This window comes from Danio rerio, chromosome 1 (assembly GCF_052040795.2).
Source record: "Danio rerio strain M-AB ecotype USA chromosome 1, GRCz13ab, whole genome shotgun sequence".
NCBI lineage: Eukaryota > Metazoa > Chordata > Actinopteri > Cypriniformes > Danionidae > Danio > Danio rerio.
The window spans coordinates 12572924-12594666 of record NC_141021.1 but is presented as its reverse complement, the minus strand read 5'-3'; the positions used below and the strand labels follow the sequence as shown (position 1 = coordinate 12594666).

At 35.0% G+C, this 21743-nt stretch overlaps 1 protein-coding gene across 18 annotated transcripts in view; it reads left to right on the top strand.

Annotated features, from left to right (window-relative positions):
* Window positions 1-21743, top strand: part of sdk1b (sidekick cell adhesion molecule 1b) — a 456411-nt gene that overhangs the window by 270989 nt on the left and 163679 nt on the right. For 6 of the 18 annotated variants that reach the window (NM_001443427.1, NM_001443428.1, XM_087235709.1 and 3 more), the window contains 3 exons: window positions 4628-4654; window positions 15397-15511; window positions 18506-18696. In NM_001443427.1, coding sequence (NP_001430356.1) covers window positions 4628-4654; window positions 15397-15511; window positions 18506-18696 — 333 coding nt within the window. The remainder of the gene's footprint in view (window positions 1-4627; window positions 4655-15396; window positions 15512-18505; window positions 18697-21743) is intronic. The other 12 variants (NM_001443429.1, NM_001443430.1, XM_087235710.1 and 9 more) reach the window with 3 other exon arrangements.

Genomic DNA, 21743 nt, shown 5'->3' with positions numbered 1-21743 from the left:
CTGACACTCCACTAAAAGAGGCAGGAAAGGAGACAGAAGCGTTTCAAGAAAAATAGAAGCAGCTGGCCTTTATCTGTTTATTTCATGCCATTTTATTCATCTCCTGTCCAATTACAGATCCAGAGATTAAGAGTGACAGATGACAGAACAACACACGCCTCCAATCCAAATATTACAGTCGTATGCATGTGTGTGGCTTCGGCTCATGCATCAATTCGGGCTTGCGTTTGAATTATCCATTTCTATCTCTCTTTTTTTGTCGGTTGCATGTATCTGATGCTGCTGGGGTTCCTCTGTCAGTTCCTGCTGATGTAAATCTTTCATGACTTGTCTCTCATTCTCACTTCCTCCCTCACGCTCATCCTGTTCTCTGCCTTTCATCCGCGGTTTCTCTTGTCCTTTCTTCTCCCCTCGCTCTCCTCTGCTCTTCATTTGCCCCGGCACATCGTCTTCCTCCCTGAAACTTCATCACTCACTTTTGTGCTTCTTCGCCCTTGTTCGTGTTTGTAAAGTTTTTTTTTCTTTTTTTTTTTTTCTGGAGAAACGGGTGGGAGAAGAAGCGAGAGGAAGATCACAGATATGAGATTTCTGTAATATCTCAGTTGTTTCTCCTGTGCCGGAGCCTAATGAGAGCAAACTTTACCTTAAAGCAGAGTTCAATTTTTTATGCATCCTTCTTTCGTCGTTGCCAGAGATTACATTCGTTGATTGTAAAAGATTTATTTCGGCGTAAGGCAAAATGTGTTGTCTTGGATCGCATAATTGGTTGATTAAGTGGGTTTGAGAGGAATTTTTGTCAGCAGTATGTTTGGTTTTGGTTGCTTTCCTCGGGTGACGTCTTTGTGAATAACCAATCTAAGGGCTGAAATTGATTGTGTGTGTTAGCTGAAACATGATGCGCACATTTTTTTTTGTATGTACTTAATACATAAATGGTCAATATTTGGAAAATGTTCCACAGTTTCCACAGTTCAAATAATGATTAAAAAAAGATCAGTCATGATTTTAACATCTTTTTGAGTGGTCATAATTAGATATTTATTTATTTAATTTTTTAATTATTTATTTTTATTTTATATATATATATGAATTGGTGTGTTTTTTTTTATATTTATATTCATTTATTCATTAATTTTCCTGTCGGCTTAGTCTCTTCCAGCCCTTCCAGCCACAACCCATCACTGGGAAAAAATATTTGTATTATATATAATATATTTTATAGTATTTTGTATATATATATTTTTATTGTTTCATTGTAATCTTAACTTTTAATTTAAAATTTAATTTTTTTTATTAATATTTAAACTTTTTATATATATATATATATATATATATATATATATATATATATATATATATATATATATATATATAATATTTTTTTAATGCAATTAAAAATAAAAAAAGAAATTCACATTAAATTCATGTGTAATTCTTAATATTCTACAACTAAAACGCTATTAAAGAGATGTCCTAATATATTGTATATTTTCTTTTACATTTTTTTTTTTTTCGTTTTAACTTTACTGCAAAAAAATTTGTCTTGTTTCTAGTCCAAATATCTCACTTCATTTTTGCATATTATTTCTGAAAACAAGACAATGTGTTTTGCTTGCCTTAAATGCTTGATATAAATTTTTTTTAATATTTGGACTCGAACGAAGACAAAAAATCTAAGTACGAAAAGCATTTTTTGCAGTGTGTAGTCAATACAATGCAATTAAATTTGATTCCAAACTGCTAAAAAAAACTCACATTCTACATATTATCAAACCAAAATAGTATCTCAATAGTTTCTCAATAACGTTTCAGTGACTAACATAACCATCCTTCAGTACTGAATTAATCATTAAAGAACCCAAAACACATTTGAAGTGCTTTTGAAATCAGAACCAGAATCATTCAATTCCCTTCTTAATGATCGCTGTGTCCTTGAGTGAATCTTTTCACTTACTTACTGGACAAGATCAGGAAACTCACATTGTATTAACGCACTGTTGGCTGGAGTTCATTTGAAGATATTTTTAATCAGAACTAAATTAAAAATGCATGTAATCAGGTTATTTGACATCAACAATACAATGTTTGTTTGGTTTGGAATGTTTATTATTTCGTAATGTGTCACTTGCTTCTCTCAGACATTCTGACTGTTCACATGACACCCGTCTAACGTACAGTGCAACCAATTAAAGCTCAGCGATGCTGAGGATGTCATGCGAGACACAGAGACAGAGACAAGGAGAGATGTTCACTTCAATGCCATCTTGTATGAAGACCTGACAGTATATTAAATGAAAGGCTTATACTGTAGTTTTACATTTCATAAAATATCATTAAATGCAATGAATTGGGAAAATGTTCGGTAAATATAATTTTAGATGAATATGAAAAATATGAATGTTGCTGTTGTACTATCCGTGACACTATTATAATGACTTTATGAAAATTTTGTTTATGACAGATTTATTAAGTTGTGTTGTCTTGGTAAAATCAAGTTGGTTTGACAAAAAAAAAAAAAAAAAAAAAAACGAAACAGCTATGCAGAGTGAATGATGTGATTATTTTTATTTGTTGGTGAACTAGCCCTTTAAGATGCTACAGTAAAGAGAACTTTAGTTTAATGCCAGTTTTCTGGCAGCTTGTTTTCTCTCAGTGATATGAATGTGTGAGTTTAAACTGACAAGGTTTTAATATGCATTCAGTTAATAATCTTTCAAGATGATAAAAATTGCAACGTCATGTGGTATTTAAATGATTTGTTTTTGGCAGAATTTCTGAGACACAAGTGACTCTGCATTTATTTACATTAACGAGTCCATGCTTGCTCTGCAGGACCATGTGTAGCAGATCTGGTCTGCCAAATCAAATACATTACGATTGCCATATTAACATGCTGAAACTATTTTGAGCACAAACACGACTGAAATATATTTACATTTCATAAATTTTGAATATCTTTTTATTCCTGTGTGACACTGATCAAAATGCATCTCTTTGTTTCTGTGTGTTTGTGTGTGTGTATTGTATTACTTACTCTGTGAATACTAAATGTCCCAACAAGTATAGCAATATCAGTACATTTTAACCTTGTGGGGAGATTTTTTTTTGTCTCCATGAGGAAAATGGTTTTTCAATCACACAGAAAGAAGTATTTTAAAATGTAAAAGTGCAGATTGTGTTCTGTGAGGGTTGGGTTGGGTTTAGGGGTAGGGGGGTAAAATATAATGTTTGTACAGTATCAACATCATTATGTCCATGGAAAGTCCCTATAAAGAAAGCTGTACAAGTGTGTGTCTGTGTGTTTACAGGTCTTCGTGGTTTAAGAGGACATGACATTGTATAATGGCATGGGTACACTCTACAAAATATCCGTAAATAAGCAGTTTTTCATATATTCTTTTTTTTATATATATACAGTTGAAATCAGAATTATTAGCCTCCTTTTGATTTTTTTTTCTTTTTAAATATTTCCCAAATGATGTTTAACAGAGCAAGGAAATTTTAACAGTATGTCTGATAATATTTTTTCTTCTGGAGAAAGTCTATATATATTTACCCTATCCTGCCTAGTTAACCTATATACTCTATTTAAGCCCTTAAATTTCACTTTAAACTGTATAGAAGTGTCTTGAAAAATATCTGGTAAAATATTATTTACTGTATTACTATCGTTATTAGAAATGAGTTATTAAAACAGTTATGTTTAGAAATGTGATGATTGTGAGTGTGAGAAAGTCATTGTGCCGAAATTTGTGTTTTTTGTGTCACCTGAAAATTGTAAAATAAAAATTGTACAAAGCAATTATTTGATGAATGTGATGCAGTCAAAAAAAGAAATTTGGGCACACTGGCAACCAGTGCAAAAAGTAGGTCTAGAGCAGAGATCACCAAACGTGTTCCTGGAGGTCCGGTGTCCTGCAGATTTTAGCTCCAACCCTGATCAAACACACCTGAACAAGCTAATCAAGTTCTTATTAGTATACTTGAAACACCCAGGCAGGTGTATTGAGGCAAGTTAGAGCTAAATCCTGTAGGGCACCGGACCTCCAGGAACGAGATTGGTGACCACTGGTCTAGAGCCCTGCCTAGTTGTACTCTGTTAAGGTGGTTTACGAGGACATGCCTTGTGTCCTCATATTTCAAAACACTGTAAAATCATACGCAACGGGGTCCTTTGACGTTCAAAAATTGGCATTTGTTTGGGTTTAAGAGTAGGGTTAGGGTAATAAGTGTTTTTTACAGCATAAAACACATTACGGCTGTGGAGAGTTCTCAAAAATTATAAGTGTGTGTTCTTTTATACATGATTAACAGGGACCAAACAGGTAACTCGTTAGCTTTATAGGATTACTCTGGTATAGGAGCATGTACTGTTTCTACACCTCAGTTTGTTGGTGTAAGTAAAAGAATGAAGCCAGTAAGTGTCTCAGCTCTATTAATGAAGGTCAAGGGTCAGCAAATTCCCATAATCCCACATCGCCGGATGGTAAAATCATGGCAGGCATGATGGAGGGGCCAGGAACAGTGGACTTGAGGTTGTATTTTGAGGTATTTGGGTGATTTATTTCTGATTTCTTTCTTTGTTTTGTTTTTTGTCTTTCTCTGCTCTCTATGACCTGATGAGCAGTAAACAAGAGGAATCGTGGTTCCCTTGGTAAGACACTCTAATGAACTCTTAAAGCTTGTAATCTTCGCCCGTCCTCTCTCTCTCTCTCTTTCTCTTTTTCTCTCGTCCGCCGCATCCTCTCTTTTCTCCTGTCTGCTTGCTCTGATGACCTCAGATGATCATCTGCGTTGAGATTTTGAATTATGAAGTGAACATTTGTCCTTTTGGCATTTCCCTTTTGTGATTGCCCAGAAGATGAGACGCGGGCTGTGTTCAGAATGGTGGGCTGAATGGAGAACAGTGATGAGAGTAATAACAAGCCATCCACCGTCTTAGTTTTAGGAGATGGATTGTAAGCCTCCACTAGTAGAGTGCTTTATTAAAACTTTAGCTCTTCGTGAATGGTGGCCATACGCTGCATGGTTATAGGGAACAGCATAAGCAATGAAAAACATCCGTAGTATTTATTAGAGGCAGTTAAATGCTTTAATAGTAGAAGATAGAATGTCTTGCAGTTATTTCCTGTTTTTCATAAAAGCACTGCAGACTTGTTTTGAAATGTAAAAATACTTTTGTTAATGTTTTATTTTTTATTTATTTTTTTTAGTTTTAATTAACCGAATGAAAAATTAATGGATTAATTGGCCATACATATTAATGAATATATGCGAGCAATTGTAACTAAATCAAACTTTAAAAAATAAATAAATACATTTTCAATACTGTATCTTACAATATTTTAGTTTATTTTATTATTTTATTTTAATTATTTATTTATTTGATTATTTATTTATTTGTTTGTTTTGACTTTTTCCCTAATTTGTTCTTGATACCTTTCCTTCCCTATTTTATTTTATACTATTTTATTTTGTTTTATTAATTATTTTGTTTATTTTTTATTTATTTATTTTTTTTATTATCTTTTTATTTTATTTATTTTTTATTTCGTTTAATTATTATTTTTTGATTTTATATTTATTTCTTTATTTATTTTTTCATTTAAATTCGGTTTTGTCTCTGATTTGTTGTTGATGCTTTTCCATCCTTATTAAATTAAATTAAATTAAATTAAATTAAATTTAATTTAATTTAATTTAATTTAATTTAATTTAATTTAATTTAATTTAATTTTATTTTTATTTTTATTTTTATTTTTATTTTTTTATTTTTCTAATTTTATATTTTATCTCTTATTTTATTTTATTTTATTTCATTTTATTTATTATTTTACTTCATTTCTTTTATTTAACTTTTTTACATTTAATTTTACATGTAAATCAAAGGCGGAAACACCAAGGCTCCAAAAATACAAATTTATTAAATTAAAAAGGCTGACACAGAGCATGTAACGTTTCGAGCCACCCGGCTCTTCATCATTCTGTCTGATAAAGAGCCGGGTGGGTCGAAACGTTCCACGCTCTGTGTCAGCCTTTTTAATTTAATAAATTTGTATTTTTGGAGGCTTGGTGTTCCCGCCTTTGATTTACATTTAATTTGCACTTTTTGCGGTTTTGGCTGAGCACCCAATTAAGAGAGATGTGCGTGGTTTTGTACAGTTTTTTCAATAAAAAAAAAGTTAATATATGGAATCAATTAATAGTTAAAAATCCATACATATTTTAAACATATTCCCTTAATCACTGTAAATACTGTACTATTGCCAGCATCAATTTCATTTCAAACAAACCCATACGCAGTTTACCGTCTGTGTTTAGCATTTAGTTCTATTATTTTGCATTCAGCGCATTACAAAAGCATGCATTTTAGCACTACAACATGTCTGATTATTGTAATTGCTTTTGTGGGCCTTTAAAATGTAAGCTTGCAAAATGGGAAATGCTAAAGCTTAACCCACACACACAGCATGATCCATAGTCTCACACTGCTTAATATATGCACACATCGACATATCAGAGTTCAGAGGAAAAAAAAACATGCATGCTTTCTCTTTCCGGTCTGCTCTCACCCATGCTGTGTGTGTGTATGTGTGTGTGTAATCTCTCTTGTACTGTGTGTTTAGATGGATTTGTTAGAGGCTTAAGATAATGGATTCTCCTCAGAGACGAATTTAATATCTCCACATGTCGTAATCTCACTCACTAGTCATGTAGACACTGGATTAAGATTATTACATCCGATCTCGCTGAATGACCCCTCTCCTTGGGTGTGTGTGTGTGTCTAGCTGTTTTACATTGTCTTACGTCCATCTTGAAGCGCTCAAGGCGGCTAATCTCTGTCTGGTGAAAAGACCTGTGAAAGAGGACAGCATGTCAACAGCATGTCAGACAGAGTCCTGACTGCAATTCAGTTCAGTTTGGTTTTATTTGTATAGCGCTTTTCATTAGACTAGGGATGTAATGATAAAACATGAGCTGGTTAGAAATCAATTCTAACATGTGACGATTTTAAATAGGTTGAGATGCCAAATGAATAGAAACACAATTGGAGTTTGTATATGAATGAATCTCTGAGGGAAAAAGTGTTAAGTGTGGTATTTTCTGTTTATCTTTCCTCTAAATGATACATATTAAAGTCTGCATGGCTAATTTTAAGGTGAACAGTTAATCCACTAAAAAAGGGAACACTTTAGTTTAAGTCACAATATATGGTATTAACTGCTGGCTTATGTCCTGCCTATTAGGATATTAACTGTTCATTATGTTCTTTGTCTGCATCCCTTGTCCTACCCAAAACCTAAAGCCAACTTCTACTGTAGCTTACTATTAATAAACAGCTAATTAGTTGTTATTAAGCTAGTAGTGTTAGTTAATCAATTGTTAATATCGTGAATTAAAGTGAACGAAAATGTTACCAAAAATCTTTAAGCAAAATCGAACAATTTCCTTCCATACTGGAATAGCAGTCCTGCTCGGATGACATTAGTTTGACGGCTTGGGTGAAATATGCATAGCCACACCCCTTCAATTTTTAGTGTCTGCAAGTGAAAGATGAGAAGATGAGCAAAAATTAAACCCCGTCCCTGCTCAATATATTATTAGGCAAGCTTTAAAGTTGTTCCGAAATCAAAATTTGTTTATTCGTTTATTTTGCTAACGAATATATTTATTCTTGACATAGTAAAAACCTTTTTAATAACTTTTTTGCAACACAAGCTCTTTGTGATTAGGTACATCCCTATACATTTCTGGAGAGCGGGAATTATGTAGCCAGAGCTACGTTTAGCTGGATTTTGTCTTTAAAAAGAATCCTATGAGGCGGTATGATGCTGTGGGTGGAGGAATCGGTTGGTCAGTTGATCAGTCGGTCAGTCAGTCAGTCGACAGAGACCTCTGGTGGATTTATGCGATAAGAGCAGGCACGAATGGCACTCGCGAGAGAAATTTGAGATTGAAAAAGCGTAGACAGCGACCTCTTTTGGATTTACGCGAGAAGAGCAGGTGGGAATGGCACTCGTGAGAGAAATTTAAAATCTGAAAAAGCGTAAACAGTGGCATCTGGTGGATTTACGCAAAAAGAGCAGGCACAAAAGGCACTCGCAAGAGAAATTTGAGATATGAAAAAGCGTACAAAGCGGCATCTGGTGGATTAACGCGAGAGGATGGCACTCACAAATGGCACTCACAAGAGAAATTTGAGATCTGAAAAAGAGTACACTGCCGTATCTGGTGGATTTACGCGAGAAGAGCAGGCAAGAATGGCATTCGCGAGAGAAATTTGACATCTGCAAATATGTACACAGCTGCCTCTGGTCAATTTACGCAAGAAGAGCAGGCACGAATGGCACTCACAAGAGAAATTTGAGATCTGAAAAAGCGTACACAGCAGCCTCTGGTGGATTTACATGAGAGGATGGCACTCACGAATGGCACTGACAAGAGTAAATTGAAAAAGATCTGAAAAAGCGTACACAGCGTACACAGCGGCCTCTGGTGGATTAACACGAGAAGAACAGGCGTGAATGGCACTAGCGAAGAAATTTGAGATCCGAAAAAGCATACACAGTGGCCTCTGGTGGATTTACGTGAGAAGAGCAGGCATGAATAGCACTCGCAAGAGAAATTTGAGATCTGAAACAGCGTACACAGCGGCCTCTGGTGAATTTATGCGAGAAGAGCAGGCGGGAATGCCACTCACAAGAGAAATTTGACATCTGAAAAATTGTATACAGCGGCCTCTCGTGGATTTACGCAAGAAGAGCAGGTATGAATGGCACTCGCAAGAGAAATTTAAGATCTGTAAAATTGTACACAGCGGCCTCTGGTGGATTTACGCAAGAAGTGCAGGCATGAATGGCATTTGCGAGAGAAATTTGAGATTGAAAAAGCATACACAGTGGCCTCTGTTGAATTCGCGAAAACAAAAACTGCAAAAAGCATACCTCCTGGGACATATTTGGCGTTTCGCTGAAATCTATATAAGGGAACGTATTCATAATGAACCTGGGTTGCTTTTTATGAAATACCAATCTGCAATTTATTTACACTTTTTGAATGTTTTATTTATTTTTAATTAAACCATGTGTTTTTATTTATTTATTTATTTATTAAACCATATGGTGGGAAAAAAAGGTTTGTCCATTGATTTCTAGAAAGCAGCACCTTCTTTGCATTTAAAGGGACATACACAAAGTTGCTTACTCAAATGGGGCAAATTTGACAAGCAATAGTAAGCGATCCATGGAGAATTTCAGGCTAAAACTTACCAGACACCAGAGATTTATTGGACATCTTCTAAAAATGGACATAATATGTCACCATCAGTATTGCTGTCACAAGACGTATTATCTGAAAGCTTAACTAAAAAGTTTTTGATCTAGATTTAAATTTGGACCGTGTGTCTGAACATTTTCACGAGGGCTATTCCAGAGCTTTGGAGCATCTGACAGCAGCATTAACTCAGAAGCGCCAGACTCTGTCTTTTCCCCTTAGCGCAAATCCTCCTTTTCATTGGCGCCGTTCTTCGGGCTGTACTGTACTTCTGAGCTCGCTCTGAAAAATAACACGCAGCTATAATCAGCACTTCCTCAAGCGCGCTATGAGAATGGATGGATAGACTCACTGAATTAATCTGACGGCAGCGCTGAGTGATGGGAGCTGGAGCGAGATTCTTACTTCTGTTGGATCATAGTTAATGTATTTATGTTAATTGTTTGCCGTCCAATTTGATATCACAATTCGCACACTGAGATTTAGATGAGTGCAGTTGGTTCTGGTTCAAATGTTTACATTAATTGAACACAGGCCTAGGTAAAGTCTTTATTCAAAAAAGTTCACTTAATATTTATTTATTTGCAATTATTTAAATGCATATTTTAAATAAACAAACAGCCTGTGATTTAAGTACGGCAATACAATTAATTTAAATGAATATATAATGCATGTTTAATAACGTGAAGTAGATAAAGGATTCAACTAAACAGGAATATATGATATTAAAACAAAGATTTAGTTTAAATTAATTAATTTATTTACTAATTGATTAATCAATTAATACATTTATTTATTCATTTATTTAGTATATTATATTTAATACATAATCATCATCATCATCATCATCATCATCATCATCATCATTATTATTATTAATAATATTAATACTAATAATAATAATAATAACAATAAAATAAGACCATACTTATTATATTTAATCTATTTTAATTATTTTTACTTTGATAAATGCACCCAAAATGAAACATATTTTATTGTGCACACTTATAGTCATTAACATCCAAAAGACACGCTTTATGTACACGTACTGTGGTATTTAATTTTCATATTTTATATGACATGTTTTGGTAATTTTTGTCAACTTTGTTACTATTTCATAGCTTATCAGCCATAACATGTAAATCATTGTCATGTCATATTAGCCAGAATTAAGTCCTCCTATAATTCACAGTCTGCTGCTTAGTTAAACTAATTGTTTTTGTTCCAGGTCCAACATGGAACATGTAAATCACACTGTCTACTAATAATCTGTGAACATCAGTAGTGCAAAATTGGGAACTGTTAGCCCTACAATCATCCAGGTTTTGCACAATGTAATTGGTACTGATTTAGAATGTGTCAAACTACTGTATGCAAATCAGGTGCCATGCCTAGAAACAAGGCAGAAAGCTAAGGACCCATAGTTTAGTTATACACTTACTGGCCACTTTATTAGGTACACATTGCTAGTACCGAGTTGGACCCACTTTTGCCTTCAGAACTGCTTTAATCCTTTGTGACATAGATTCAACAAGATACTGGAAATATTTTTTTGAGATTTTGGTCTATATTGATATGTTAGAAACACGCATTTGCTAAAGATTTGTTGGCTGCACATTCATGACGCGAATCTCCCATTCCACCACATTCCAAAGGTGCTCTATTGGATTGAGCTCTGGTTACCTTGGAGGCCCTTTGAGAACAGTGAACTCATTGCCATGTTCAAGAAACCTGAAATGATTCACACTTTATGACATGGTGCATTATCCTGCTGGAAGTAGCCATCAGAAGATGAGTATACTGTGGTCATAAAGGGATGGACCTGGTTAGCAACAATATTTAGGTAGGCTGTGGCGATGACATGATGCTCAATTGGTACTAATGGGCCCAAAGTGTGCCAAGAAAATATCTCCAACACACCACCCACATTACACCACTGCCACCAGCCTGAATCATTTATGCAAGGCAGAATGGATTCTTGCTTTCATGTTGTTGATGCCAAATTCTGACCCTACCATCTGAATGTCGCAGCAGAAATTGAGACTCATCAGACACGGCATTGTTTTTCCAATCTTCTATTGTACAATTTTGGTGGGCCTGTGCAAATTGTAGCCTCAATTTTCTGTTCTTAGCTGACAGGAGTGGCACCTGGTGTGGTCTTCTGCTGCTATAGCCCATCTGCCTCAAGGTTTGACATGTTGCACATTCAGCGATGCTCTTCTGCATACCTTGGTTGTAATGAGTTCTTATTTGAGTTACTGCTGCCTTTCTATCAGCTTGAACCAGTTTGGTCATTCTCCATCAACAAGGCATTTGCGCCCACAGGACTGCCGCTCACTGGATATTTTCTTTTTTTTCTGAGCATTCTCTGTAAACCCTAGAGATGGTTATGCGTGAAAATCCTAGTAGATCAGCAGTTTCTGAAATACTCAGACCGTCTGATACCTGCAATCATGCCATGTTCAAAGTCACTCAAATTACATTTCTTCCCCATTCTGATGCTCGCTTTGAACTGCAGCAGATCGTCTTGACTATGTCCACATGCCTAAATGCATTGAGTAGCTGCCATGTGATAGGCTGATTAAAAATGTGTTTTAACTGCAGTTATGCCTAATAAAGTGGCCAGTGAGTGTACATCTACAGTTCTGAAATAACACCGTGTTTAGATGTCTCAGAAAGAGTACTGCTATATATCTTCTTCCTTTTCTTATTGACTTTTCCTGTCCAATTCCAATTCGCTCGCTCCAGTCTTTTGTATTTCATTTTTGCTCTGCTTCGCTAGTTTTTTTTTTTTTTGTGCTTTGTTTGTCATCTTTTTGAATGATGAGATACAGTGAGATGAATGCATAAATTACATACATTCCTACTGATATTACAAAAGTTAGAGCATCTGTCATGCTCAGGGTTTGGAGGATGTGAGAAAGCATTACACCTTTCCAGTCACTGATCAAAGATCAGATCAAAGCGTGTGTGTGTGTGTGTGAGTGTGCGTGTACGTGTGTGTGTTTGCATCTGTGTGCCAGTTTATTTGTCATGGTAGACTGGTTTTCATCTGAGGTGCATGTTCACCGTTCTCGTCAGTGCTTAAAGGAATCATTCTTATAAATGGAAAATGCTGTTATTTACTCATATCATTTTCTATTTTATATTTAAAATGTATAAAAGTATCATAAAAGAAAAATGCATGACTTACAGTACAAGCTACGGATATTACAAGTTTTAAAAGCCAGGAAAAGTGTCTGCATACGTAACAAAAATGTATTTTATTTAGTCTGTTTTTAATCGAAAGTCTGAAATACTGAGTCCCTGAGTTGAATCATTTTGCAAATTAGATAAACTGATTAACAGAAAATATCTGACTTTTTTTTTTTGCTTATTATTTAATCAGAAATCTCAAATTTTGTAAATAATGCCAGTAATTAGAGTATGAGCTGTAGAATAATATGGATAAATATATATAAAATAGTATATATATTTTTTATTTAGCCTGTTTTTAAATACAAAACTCTAAATTGATTCAATGAGTTGAATCATTTTGTAATTTATGGCCCGTTTCCACTGAGTGGTACAGTACGGTACGGGTCGGTACTAGTCATCTTAATCAGGCTTGCATTTCCACTGCTAAAAGGGTACCAATGGTACCCTTTTGTTGGGCGTGGTGTAAGACATAAAGTTTCAGTCTACTACATTCTTACTCCAGAAAATGTCAAGTAAAGCTGTGCGAATGGTTCACACCATATGAGAATGACTTTTCACAAAACGGATGCTTTATACACATAAATACTTGTGTATAACGTTATATGAACATGATTTGATTATAACTGCAGATCAGTGATGCAAAATAGCCTACAACTGCATTTTATAAAATAAATAAATAAATGCAACGTATATAAACATGATCAGCCCTTACAGTCTCCGATATGTTACCAATTACAGGAAAACTACTCACAGCATACATTTAGTCCTTATTTGAGTTCAGAAATGAAACTCAACATATAACCCACATTCAGTGCAAACCTCTCATCTGTATCTTTAATTTTCACCAGTAACCTCTTGTAAGAAAGTAAATCCGTCAATCCAAAATCATAATAGTCCAGAAGGTGATGATAATAGTTAAACATGGCAGTTTGTTCATGTTTTAGGTTGCTGAAAGAATCATTTGCTCTTTTGTTGTTCCGGCTTCTCCTTTGTTTTTTCTCACATCAGTCTCGCGTTTGTTTGTTTCTGAAAGGATCAAATGTCAGAAGCACTTCAATAATCACGTGCAGGTTATTATCATCAGCTCAAGAAGTTTGTTATTTCAAATAGACGAGCAGCAAGCGCAAACGAGAAAGTTAAACTGCTCACACTTTAGATGGCCTTGTAATCAATTACAGTGCACAAGGCAGATGTTGCTTTTCTTCCTGGCTTTGTGGCTGTTCATCAAGATGACGAAAGGTTTGTTTAAGCTCGGGTCGACCATAGCTTGTTATTATATGTATATATTATTATGGTGTAATGTCTTGGCTGTGTATTTAAAACATGGCGGTTCTTTTGTCTTCATTCTAGCTTGTTCACGAGCGAGTTAAGTATTGCTGTAAAATAGCGTTCAGTTGCGCGTCTAGCTTCACCTTTTGGTACCCTTTTGCTGTGCTAGGTACCCTTTGCAAAGGGTACCCAAAAAGTGGTATGGTATGGTTCGCTTTTAGGTACCTTTTGTAGAAGCGGTCATAAAAGCATACCGAACCGAAACGAACTTCACCGTACCACTGTAGCACTGCAATTAGAGGATGAGCTGTAGAATAATATGGAAAAATATAGATATAGAATATTAGTATTTTTATTTAGTCAGTTTTTAAATCAAATGTCTGAATTATTGAGTCACACTTTATTTTAATGGTCCATTTTGTTGAATTTAAGTTACATGTCAACTAATTCTCATTCGATTATAAGTAGACTGTTAGGGTTGGGATTAGGGTTAGTGTAAGTTGACATACTTGCAAAGTTTCTTATAGTCAGTCAAATGTCTGTTGAAGGAGCAGTATATTAAGTAACAGATATTAAGCAGACAGTCTACTAATACTCAACTGGACCATCAAAATAATGTGCCAATGCACCATAAATTAGGGTATGAATTGTAGAATAATATGGATATAATATAATATAATATAATATAATATAATATAATATAATATAATATAATATAATAAAACATAATATAATATAATATATTATAATATAATATAATATAATATAATATAGATCTAAAATAATGATATGAATTAAAATGTCATGTTAAATCATGCAATAATTGTTAATATTGTGTAATCTCCTTAATCATTCATTCATTTTCTTTTCGGCTTAGTCCCTTTATTGATCTGGGGTCGCCACAGTGGAATGAACCGCCAACTTATCCAGCATGTTTTGTTTTTTACACAGTGGATGCCCTTCCAGCCGCAACCCATCTCTGGGAAATCTACTTATTCACTGAATTATTATAGTTAAATACTCTGAATGGGAGCGTCTTTGAAAAAAGGGATCAATTGATTCGCTCAAAAAGGCAGATTCATTTATAAATCAGAAGTAATGATTTCTCACATAAACGCACCATAATAGAATGGTATAGAAACATTTCATAAAATGCCTTGCAAGAGTCATGTGCATCTCTTATGAAACTTTTATAGTGCCTTTCCATCTTTTTTTCCTCCGATTGTAAGCTCCATTTCTCATTCGGTGTAATTGCACGCAATGACACAAGGAGAAGTAAATGACATAATTTTCATTTTTTTGGCTGAACTATTCCTTTAAAAGATGCAATCACATGTCATTTTCGCCACTCACCTATCTTCCTCCATCTCCAGCTCTTTCTTTCCCTTCTCCATCATCTGTCAACCGAAGATAGTCATTTGACTTTCGTCTGCATGTATTATGGGTTTTTTTTAAAGAACGCAATGATTGAAGGAGAGAAGAAAAAGAAGAAAGCAAGACAAGCGGAAAAAAAAAATCTTAGCACCTCATCACAAAACCTTATCTCCCCCATGATGCTCAGTCTATTAACCTGATTGATTGTGCCAATAATCAGCCGTCTCTCTCTCTCTCTGTCTCATTTTTTTTAACCGTTCTTTTCCCTGTCTCTCTTCATAGCAGACGTTATTGCCCCGGCTGAATTGGTTGCCCCAGTGATAGTGATTGCACCTAAGAACACATCAGTGGTTGTGGGGGCGAGTGAAGCCACTCTTGAGTGCGTCGCTAATGCAAGGTGGGTCGTCCCGATGGCTGTGACTCACTGGCAGGGGTCCGGTAAAAACAGGGCTCCTCAGTCATTTCTGAGATGTTTGTCATTGTTATCTTGCTTTTGTTATCTGTCACACTGGTGACGTCATTTGCATTAGTCAGAATTGTTAGCCTGTTAGTCTGTTATTTCCCTTTTCTTGCTGATAAAACATGATGGCTTTGACTCTGTTATGCATTTGTTAATGTTTAGATTTGATCAGTTTGGTACATATTTATAAAATGTGTGCTGACATACTGTACAATGTAAAGCCGGATTAGCATGTAATTTAAAGGGTGGTTTCAAACCTTAATGGGTTTCTTTCTTCTGTTGAACACAAAAGAAGATATTTTGAAGAATGCTGGATAAGACCAGTCGACTTCCATACTAGGAAAGTAAAGTACTTTAGAAGTCATTTGGTCCCAGCAACCAGCATCTTTCAAAACATCTTCTTTTGTGTTCAACAAAGGAAGACACTCAAATAGGTTTTAAATAAATGAAGGGTGAATAAATGATGACAGAATATTCCTTTTTGTGTCAACTATCCCTTTAAATATACATTTTTTTTTTAAATTAGCCTTTATTATTTAGTTATGTCACAATTACTATGGCATTTGACAAAAAAATCAAGTGATTTAGTTGTATATAGCTGCAAGCAGCAATAACGGGCTTAAGCACTATGTGCATTGAGTCTTTAGGCATATATAGGTAGCCCAATAGTACAATAAGCCACAGGTGTCAAAGCCAGTTCCTGGAGCTCTGCAGTTTAGTTCCAACCCTAATTAAACACACCTGATCAAACTTATTGAGTCCTTCAGGCTTGTTTGAAACCCACAGGTAAGTGTGTTGAAGCAGGGTTGGAACTAAACTGTGCAAGGTTGCCGCCCTCCAGGAACTGGCTTTGACACCTGTGGAATAAGCAATAATATAATTGCTTATTACGTTTAACCGATAGATGGCGCTAGTCTCATATTGACCAGTAGGTGCCACTATTATCAAAGCATACTGACCCGAACCATAGGGATGAGCCCTTCCAAATGGAACGCAGTGTGCAACACCAAACAACTTTCCAAAAGCAAAAGATCATGGAGGCCTAAAGTGTCCATTAGTTGTATAATTCAAAATCCTTCATTCTGAAAGGCCATTTTTAAGTGGCCAGTTTTAACACTTCAATTTGGAACAACACTTCAATATGGCAGCCATGTTTGTTTTGCCTCCAAGGTGCCCTTCAGACAGTGTTGCCAGATTTGGAGGTTTTGGATTTGATTTTGCAGGTAAAAAGTGGCATTGGCAGGTTGACAAAATTTGAGCAGTTTTGAAACGTAAATTTTATATGAAACTTATTTGACAAAACAACTGTGTGCTTCTCCATTGAGTTAGCAGGTACCAGTGCATAGCGCAAACCACATAGGCCCACCCACAAAAGGAGGTGAAGGAAAGATGTATCAAAGTCTGACTCCCATTTGTGTGCATGCGCATCACAGAGCGCCTGCAGCACACACAGCGTTTACCATGACACTTTTTTCTATCATTTTCTTTCCGCAATTGACAGCAAGAACAAACAGAAGCATAGTCTGATTGACAAGCAGCACCTAATAATGTTCAAGATAATTTAAAACACCAAATGGGAGGAATTTATACCCCATTTCGAAAGTAAAAAATACTCTAATAAGGTAGGTAGTGCGATCTACACAGCATTAAGTGCACGTGTGGGTGCTGGTACTTCGATGTGATCCGGTTATGTCGTGGTTCTGTGCATGCTGGTGTTGGTTGCTGTATGGTTAAAATTCTGACAGTTAAAGTAATGGTTAATTCCAATTTAAATAAATTAAAATGAAAGGTTCTGTATGTACGTTTTTTTTTTTTTTGTATATTAATACTCTTGTAAAACATAAAAACACCATAATATGTTTGCAGATATTTAAGAAACATGCCAAGTGAACAAACTTGTTTATCTGAAAAACAATGCTGAAGTCAGATATTCTGCTTTGAAAATGGGCGTTACGTGCCGGAACGCTGTCTTTTTTTTTTCCCAGCTTACTGAATAACGCACATGAGGTGTACCCTAAATCAGTGCATTCTGTTGTTTACCTGATAAATAAAAGCCGTTTCTAAAATATAAATTTCAGATGTTGACTCCTTTTAATATGGAAAATATTCCTTCTATCGCGTGCCGTTGCTTTTATTTGGAACCGCCTTTAGGCTCGATAGTTGCTGATGGTCGTCAATCTGGCAATATGTGCTTGCGTTTGTTTTGATCCTGGAATGCAATAGTTCAACCTCGGAGTGTCAAACTTACATACCGCACCTTCAAATAAAATGTTAATCTAATTTTTTGGGCATTTTTTTGTGCGCTTAGGTAGGTTTTTGACAGCTTTTGGGCTGAAAAAAAGTCAGCCATATCTGACAACACTGCCTTCACAATATTTCTCATTTGGAACGCACCGACAATTTGGTGTCGAGATGTCATAGCTTTACAGAAATATAGCAACAGATGTATTGAGATGTAACAATTTTTAAGTGTTCTGGAAATAACCTAATGTCAACTTTTCAAAATTAATTTGCTCTTTATTTGAGAAACAAAAAAAAGCTGATTTAGACAGTTGGTGGCACTAGAGTAATTAAAACTGACATGGTTAATCAATTGCACAACATATTATATGAGCCGCTATAGACTTAATAGAGCTGCTATAACAGAAGAACACTAATGGATATAATAGGTACCTATAAACATATAGTGCTTGCCCCCTAATAATATGTGACAGTATTTTTTCTGACATTTATTTTTGTTCTTTCATACATTAAAATTAGACTTCTATGAGATTAGAGCTGCCCACACACTTTATTCACCATATATTGTATTTTTTTCTTGCTTATTTAACAGATAGCTAATTGCTGTGCTCGTTATAGTTCTTGGCATGAGTATTAATGTCAGTATGGCGGTTAATGTGCAGTGTTTGTGTGTGTGTTTGTGTGGAGCAGATCTCTTGACAGGCTGCAGGTGTTCTGGAAGCGTAATGGGGTGAGACTAACAGCAGGAGTGGACTCGTTCGGTCGCAGGCTGGTCATCAGTAACCCCACTTCAGCAGACGGCGGTCTGTACGTGTGCGAGGCCACGCTCAGAAACAGCAGTCAAAAGAGCACAGAAGCCAAAGCATACCTCTCTGTTCTGGGTAAGATGACCAGTATTGTTCTTCCTGTGCTGCATGCAAGTTCTGACAGAATTTTAAATATCATTTAGCTAGAATGCCCTAAAGAGAAGTTTTTTTTTTGGTTTCAGATGGATTTGATTCCAAGCATATCCTTGGATTAAATACCATAGTCAGCTCAATTTTTCTCTTGTATAGTAAAAAGTTTGTTATTTTTTTGGCACTTGGTGACATTTAGATAATGCCTCTGGGCAGCTATTTCCAGTCAAGTACAGCTCCTGTCCTGTTTTCCAAGCTTATGTATCAATTACTGTAGATAAGCCAAATTGGCAACAACACACACACACACACACACACACACACACACGCACACACACACAACTATAACAATACATTCATTGTCCATTGGTGTTGATGCTGATACAGATATTATGAAAGTGTTTTTGCCACTGAATACAACAATTATGGGTAACATAAGGTAACTGTGACCTTTTTGAGTCATGAGTTCAGACTTTTTTATTATTAGATTTGTCAGTTAGAGGGATACAGTTCATTAAAAAAATTCAATTGTGAATTTACTCAACCTTTACTTAAAATATTTAAAACATTCATTAGTTTCTTTCTTTTTTTTTTTTTTTGTTAAACACCAAAAAAAGATATTTTGAAAAATGTTAGAAACCTGTAACCATTGATTTCCATAGTACTTGTGTTTGAAAGGTAATTTCACCCCAAAAACTTTATTCTGTAATTTACTCACCCTTTACTTGTTTGAAACTTTTTTGGTTTCTTTATTGTGTTAAACACAAAAGAAGAGATTTTGAAAAATGTTGGAAACCTGTAACCAATGACTTCCTTAGTGTTTGCTTTGGGAAGGTAATTTCTCCAAAAAATGAAGTAGTTTACCAAAATATGGAAATTCTGCAACTTACCCTGTACTTGTTTGAAATCTTTAATAGTTTATTCTGTTAAACACAAAAGAAAAGAATTTGAAGAATGTTAGAAGCCTGTAACCATTGACTTCTATAGTATTTGTTTTTTCTACTATGGAAGTCAATGGTTACAGGTGTTCAGCTTTCTTCAAAATATCTTCAGTAGTGTTCAATAGAAGAAAGAAACTAAAAAGATGAAGGTGAATAAATAGTGAGTACATTTTTTTTTTTTCGGGGAAGGGGGTGGGGGTTACTATCTCTTTAACATCTCACAAATTAATCATTAACCATTACAATTTGCTTAATTGCAAATGAAGATTTAAAGTAAGTTCGTTTTTGTCACTGAATAAAAAATAGGATTTTTTTCAGAATTGTGAGTCTTACAAATCGTTAATCATTAAAGTTATCATTCATAGAGTGCAAAAATATTGTCAGATGGAGATGCTTTTAGAAATAAGACTGTAAGCTCAATTATTTCACATTTCCTTTAGATATTAAGCTATACTTAATGACATGCTTATGCTGACCATACCAAAATAATGTAAGTGCACTAAATAATCTGAGAATGACACTAAAATTTGCTGGCGTCACACATGCATCATCAAAACAGCATGCACAAAAGGGAATATCTCACCTCTTTGCTCATGAATATTAACTGGATCAAGTGACATTGCCCAGTAGCTCAAACTGATTTACTAAAGCTGTTCCACTGTGGAGAAAGCTCCAACGGAGCGACTGATGGATAGGTTTGATTAAGAAATCTTTCTGAGGGTGTGGAAAGTGTCAGTTTGAATTCAGAAATACATTGAATTCCAAAATCACGATCGGACCTGTCTTGATCACATTTTAATCAACGGGACGCCTACATCATATGTGACAGCAGAAGTTAAAGGCATAGTTCACCCATAAATGAAACTTATTTACTATTTACTCACCTTCAAGTGGTTGCAAACCTTTATTTTTTCTCTGTTGAACTCTAAATAAAATATTTTTTAATAAAGTTAAACACCTGTAACCATGGACTTCCGTAGTAGGAACAAAAACACTATGGAATACTATGGAAGTCAATGTTTTTGTTGAATTTTTAGTTTTAAAAGTACAATCCTTATGTGTAAGACATTTTCATTAATAAATCCAAAAAATAATAGAGCAGTGTCATATTGTCATGATAGCCAGCAATCTAGCCCTTGCAGATCACTGGAAAACATCTATCACCCAAACTACAATTCTGCCACCAAACTACATTTCCCATCAGGCACCTCACTCACACACCAGTTCCTAATTACCCCTGATTACTTGCACACAGCTGTGGCTCATGAAAACTTATTTTATAGACTATACACATACCTCACACACATTGCTGAGTCTTGTTTATTGTGACACTACAAAGCATTTTATTGTTTAGTCTTGCCCTGTTTTCCGACCCTTGTTTTGTTCCACTCTCATGATTCCAGACTCAGCCATGGAGTCATCAAACTATGCCTTTGTTTGTTTTGAATATGCACCCTCTTGTGATGAAAACTGCATGCTGTGGCTTTAAAATGCAATCTTCAGTTAGTGCATGTTTTAAACCCTGAAAAATTGATATCTAGTTAAATATTCGCTTAACATAATTAATATAAACTTTATTCGCACACTGACAATTGTTTTCATAGCATTACTTGTCACATCATAACATAGAAACCACATGGAAACCTGCAATCAACGACTTCCATATAGGAACATAAACAAATACTATAGAAGGTTTCAAGTAATTTTCAGTAATGGAAGAACAGTCTTTATGTGTAAGAATTTTTTAGTAATATATCTAAAAAACTACTAGAACAGTGTTATATATATTTCTGACTTTTGTACTTAGATTATTCCAAATGTTTCGAAAACTTTTTGAATTCTGAGAAATAAGCTACTCTGACCTCACACACTGTCAATTTCTGTGGAAATTGTGTGTGTGTGTGTGTGTGTGTGTGTGTGTGTGTGTGTGTGTGTGTGTGTGTGTGTGTGTGTGTGTGTGTGTGTGTGTGTGTGTGTGTGTGTGTGCGCGCGCGTGTGTGTGTGTGTGTGTGTGTGTGTATATATATATATATATATATATATATATATACTGTATATATATATATATATATATATATATATATATATATA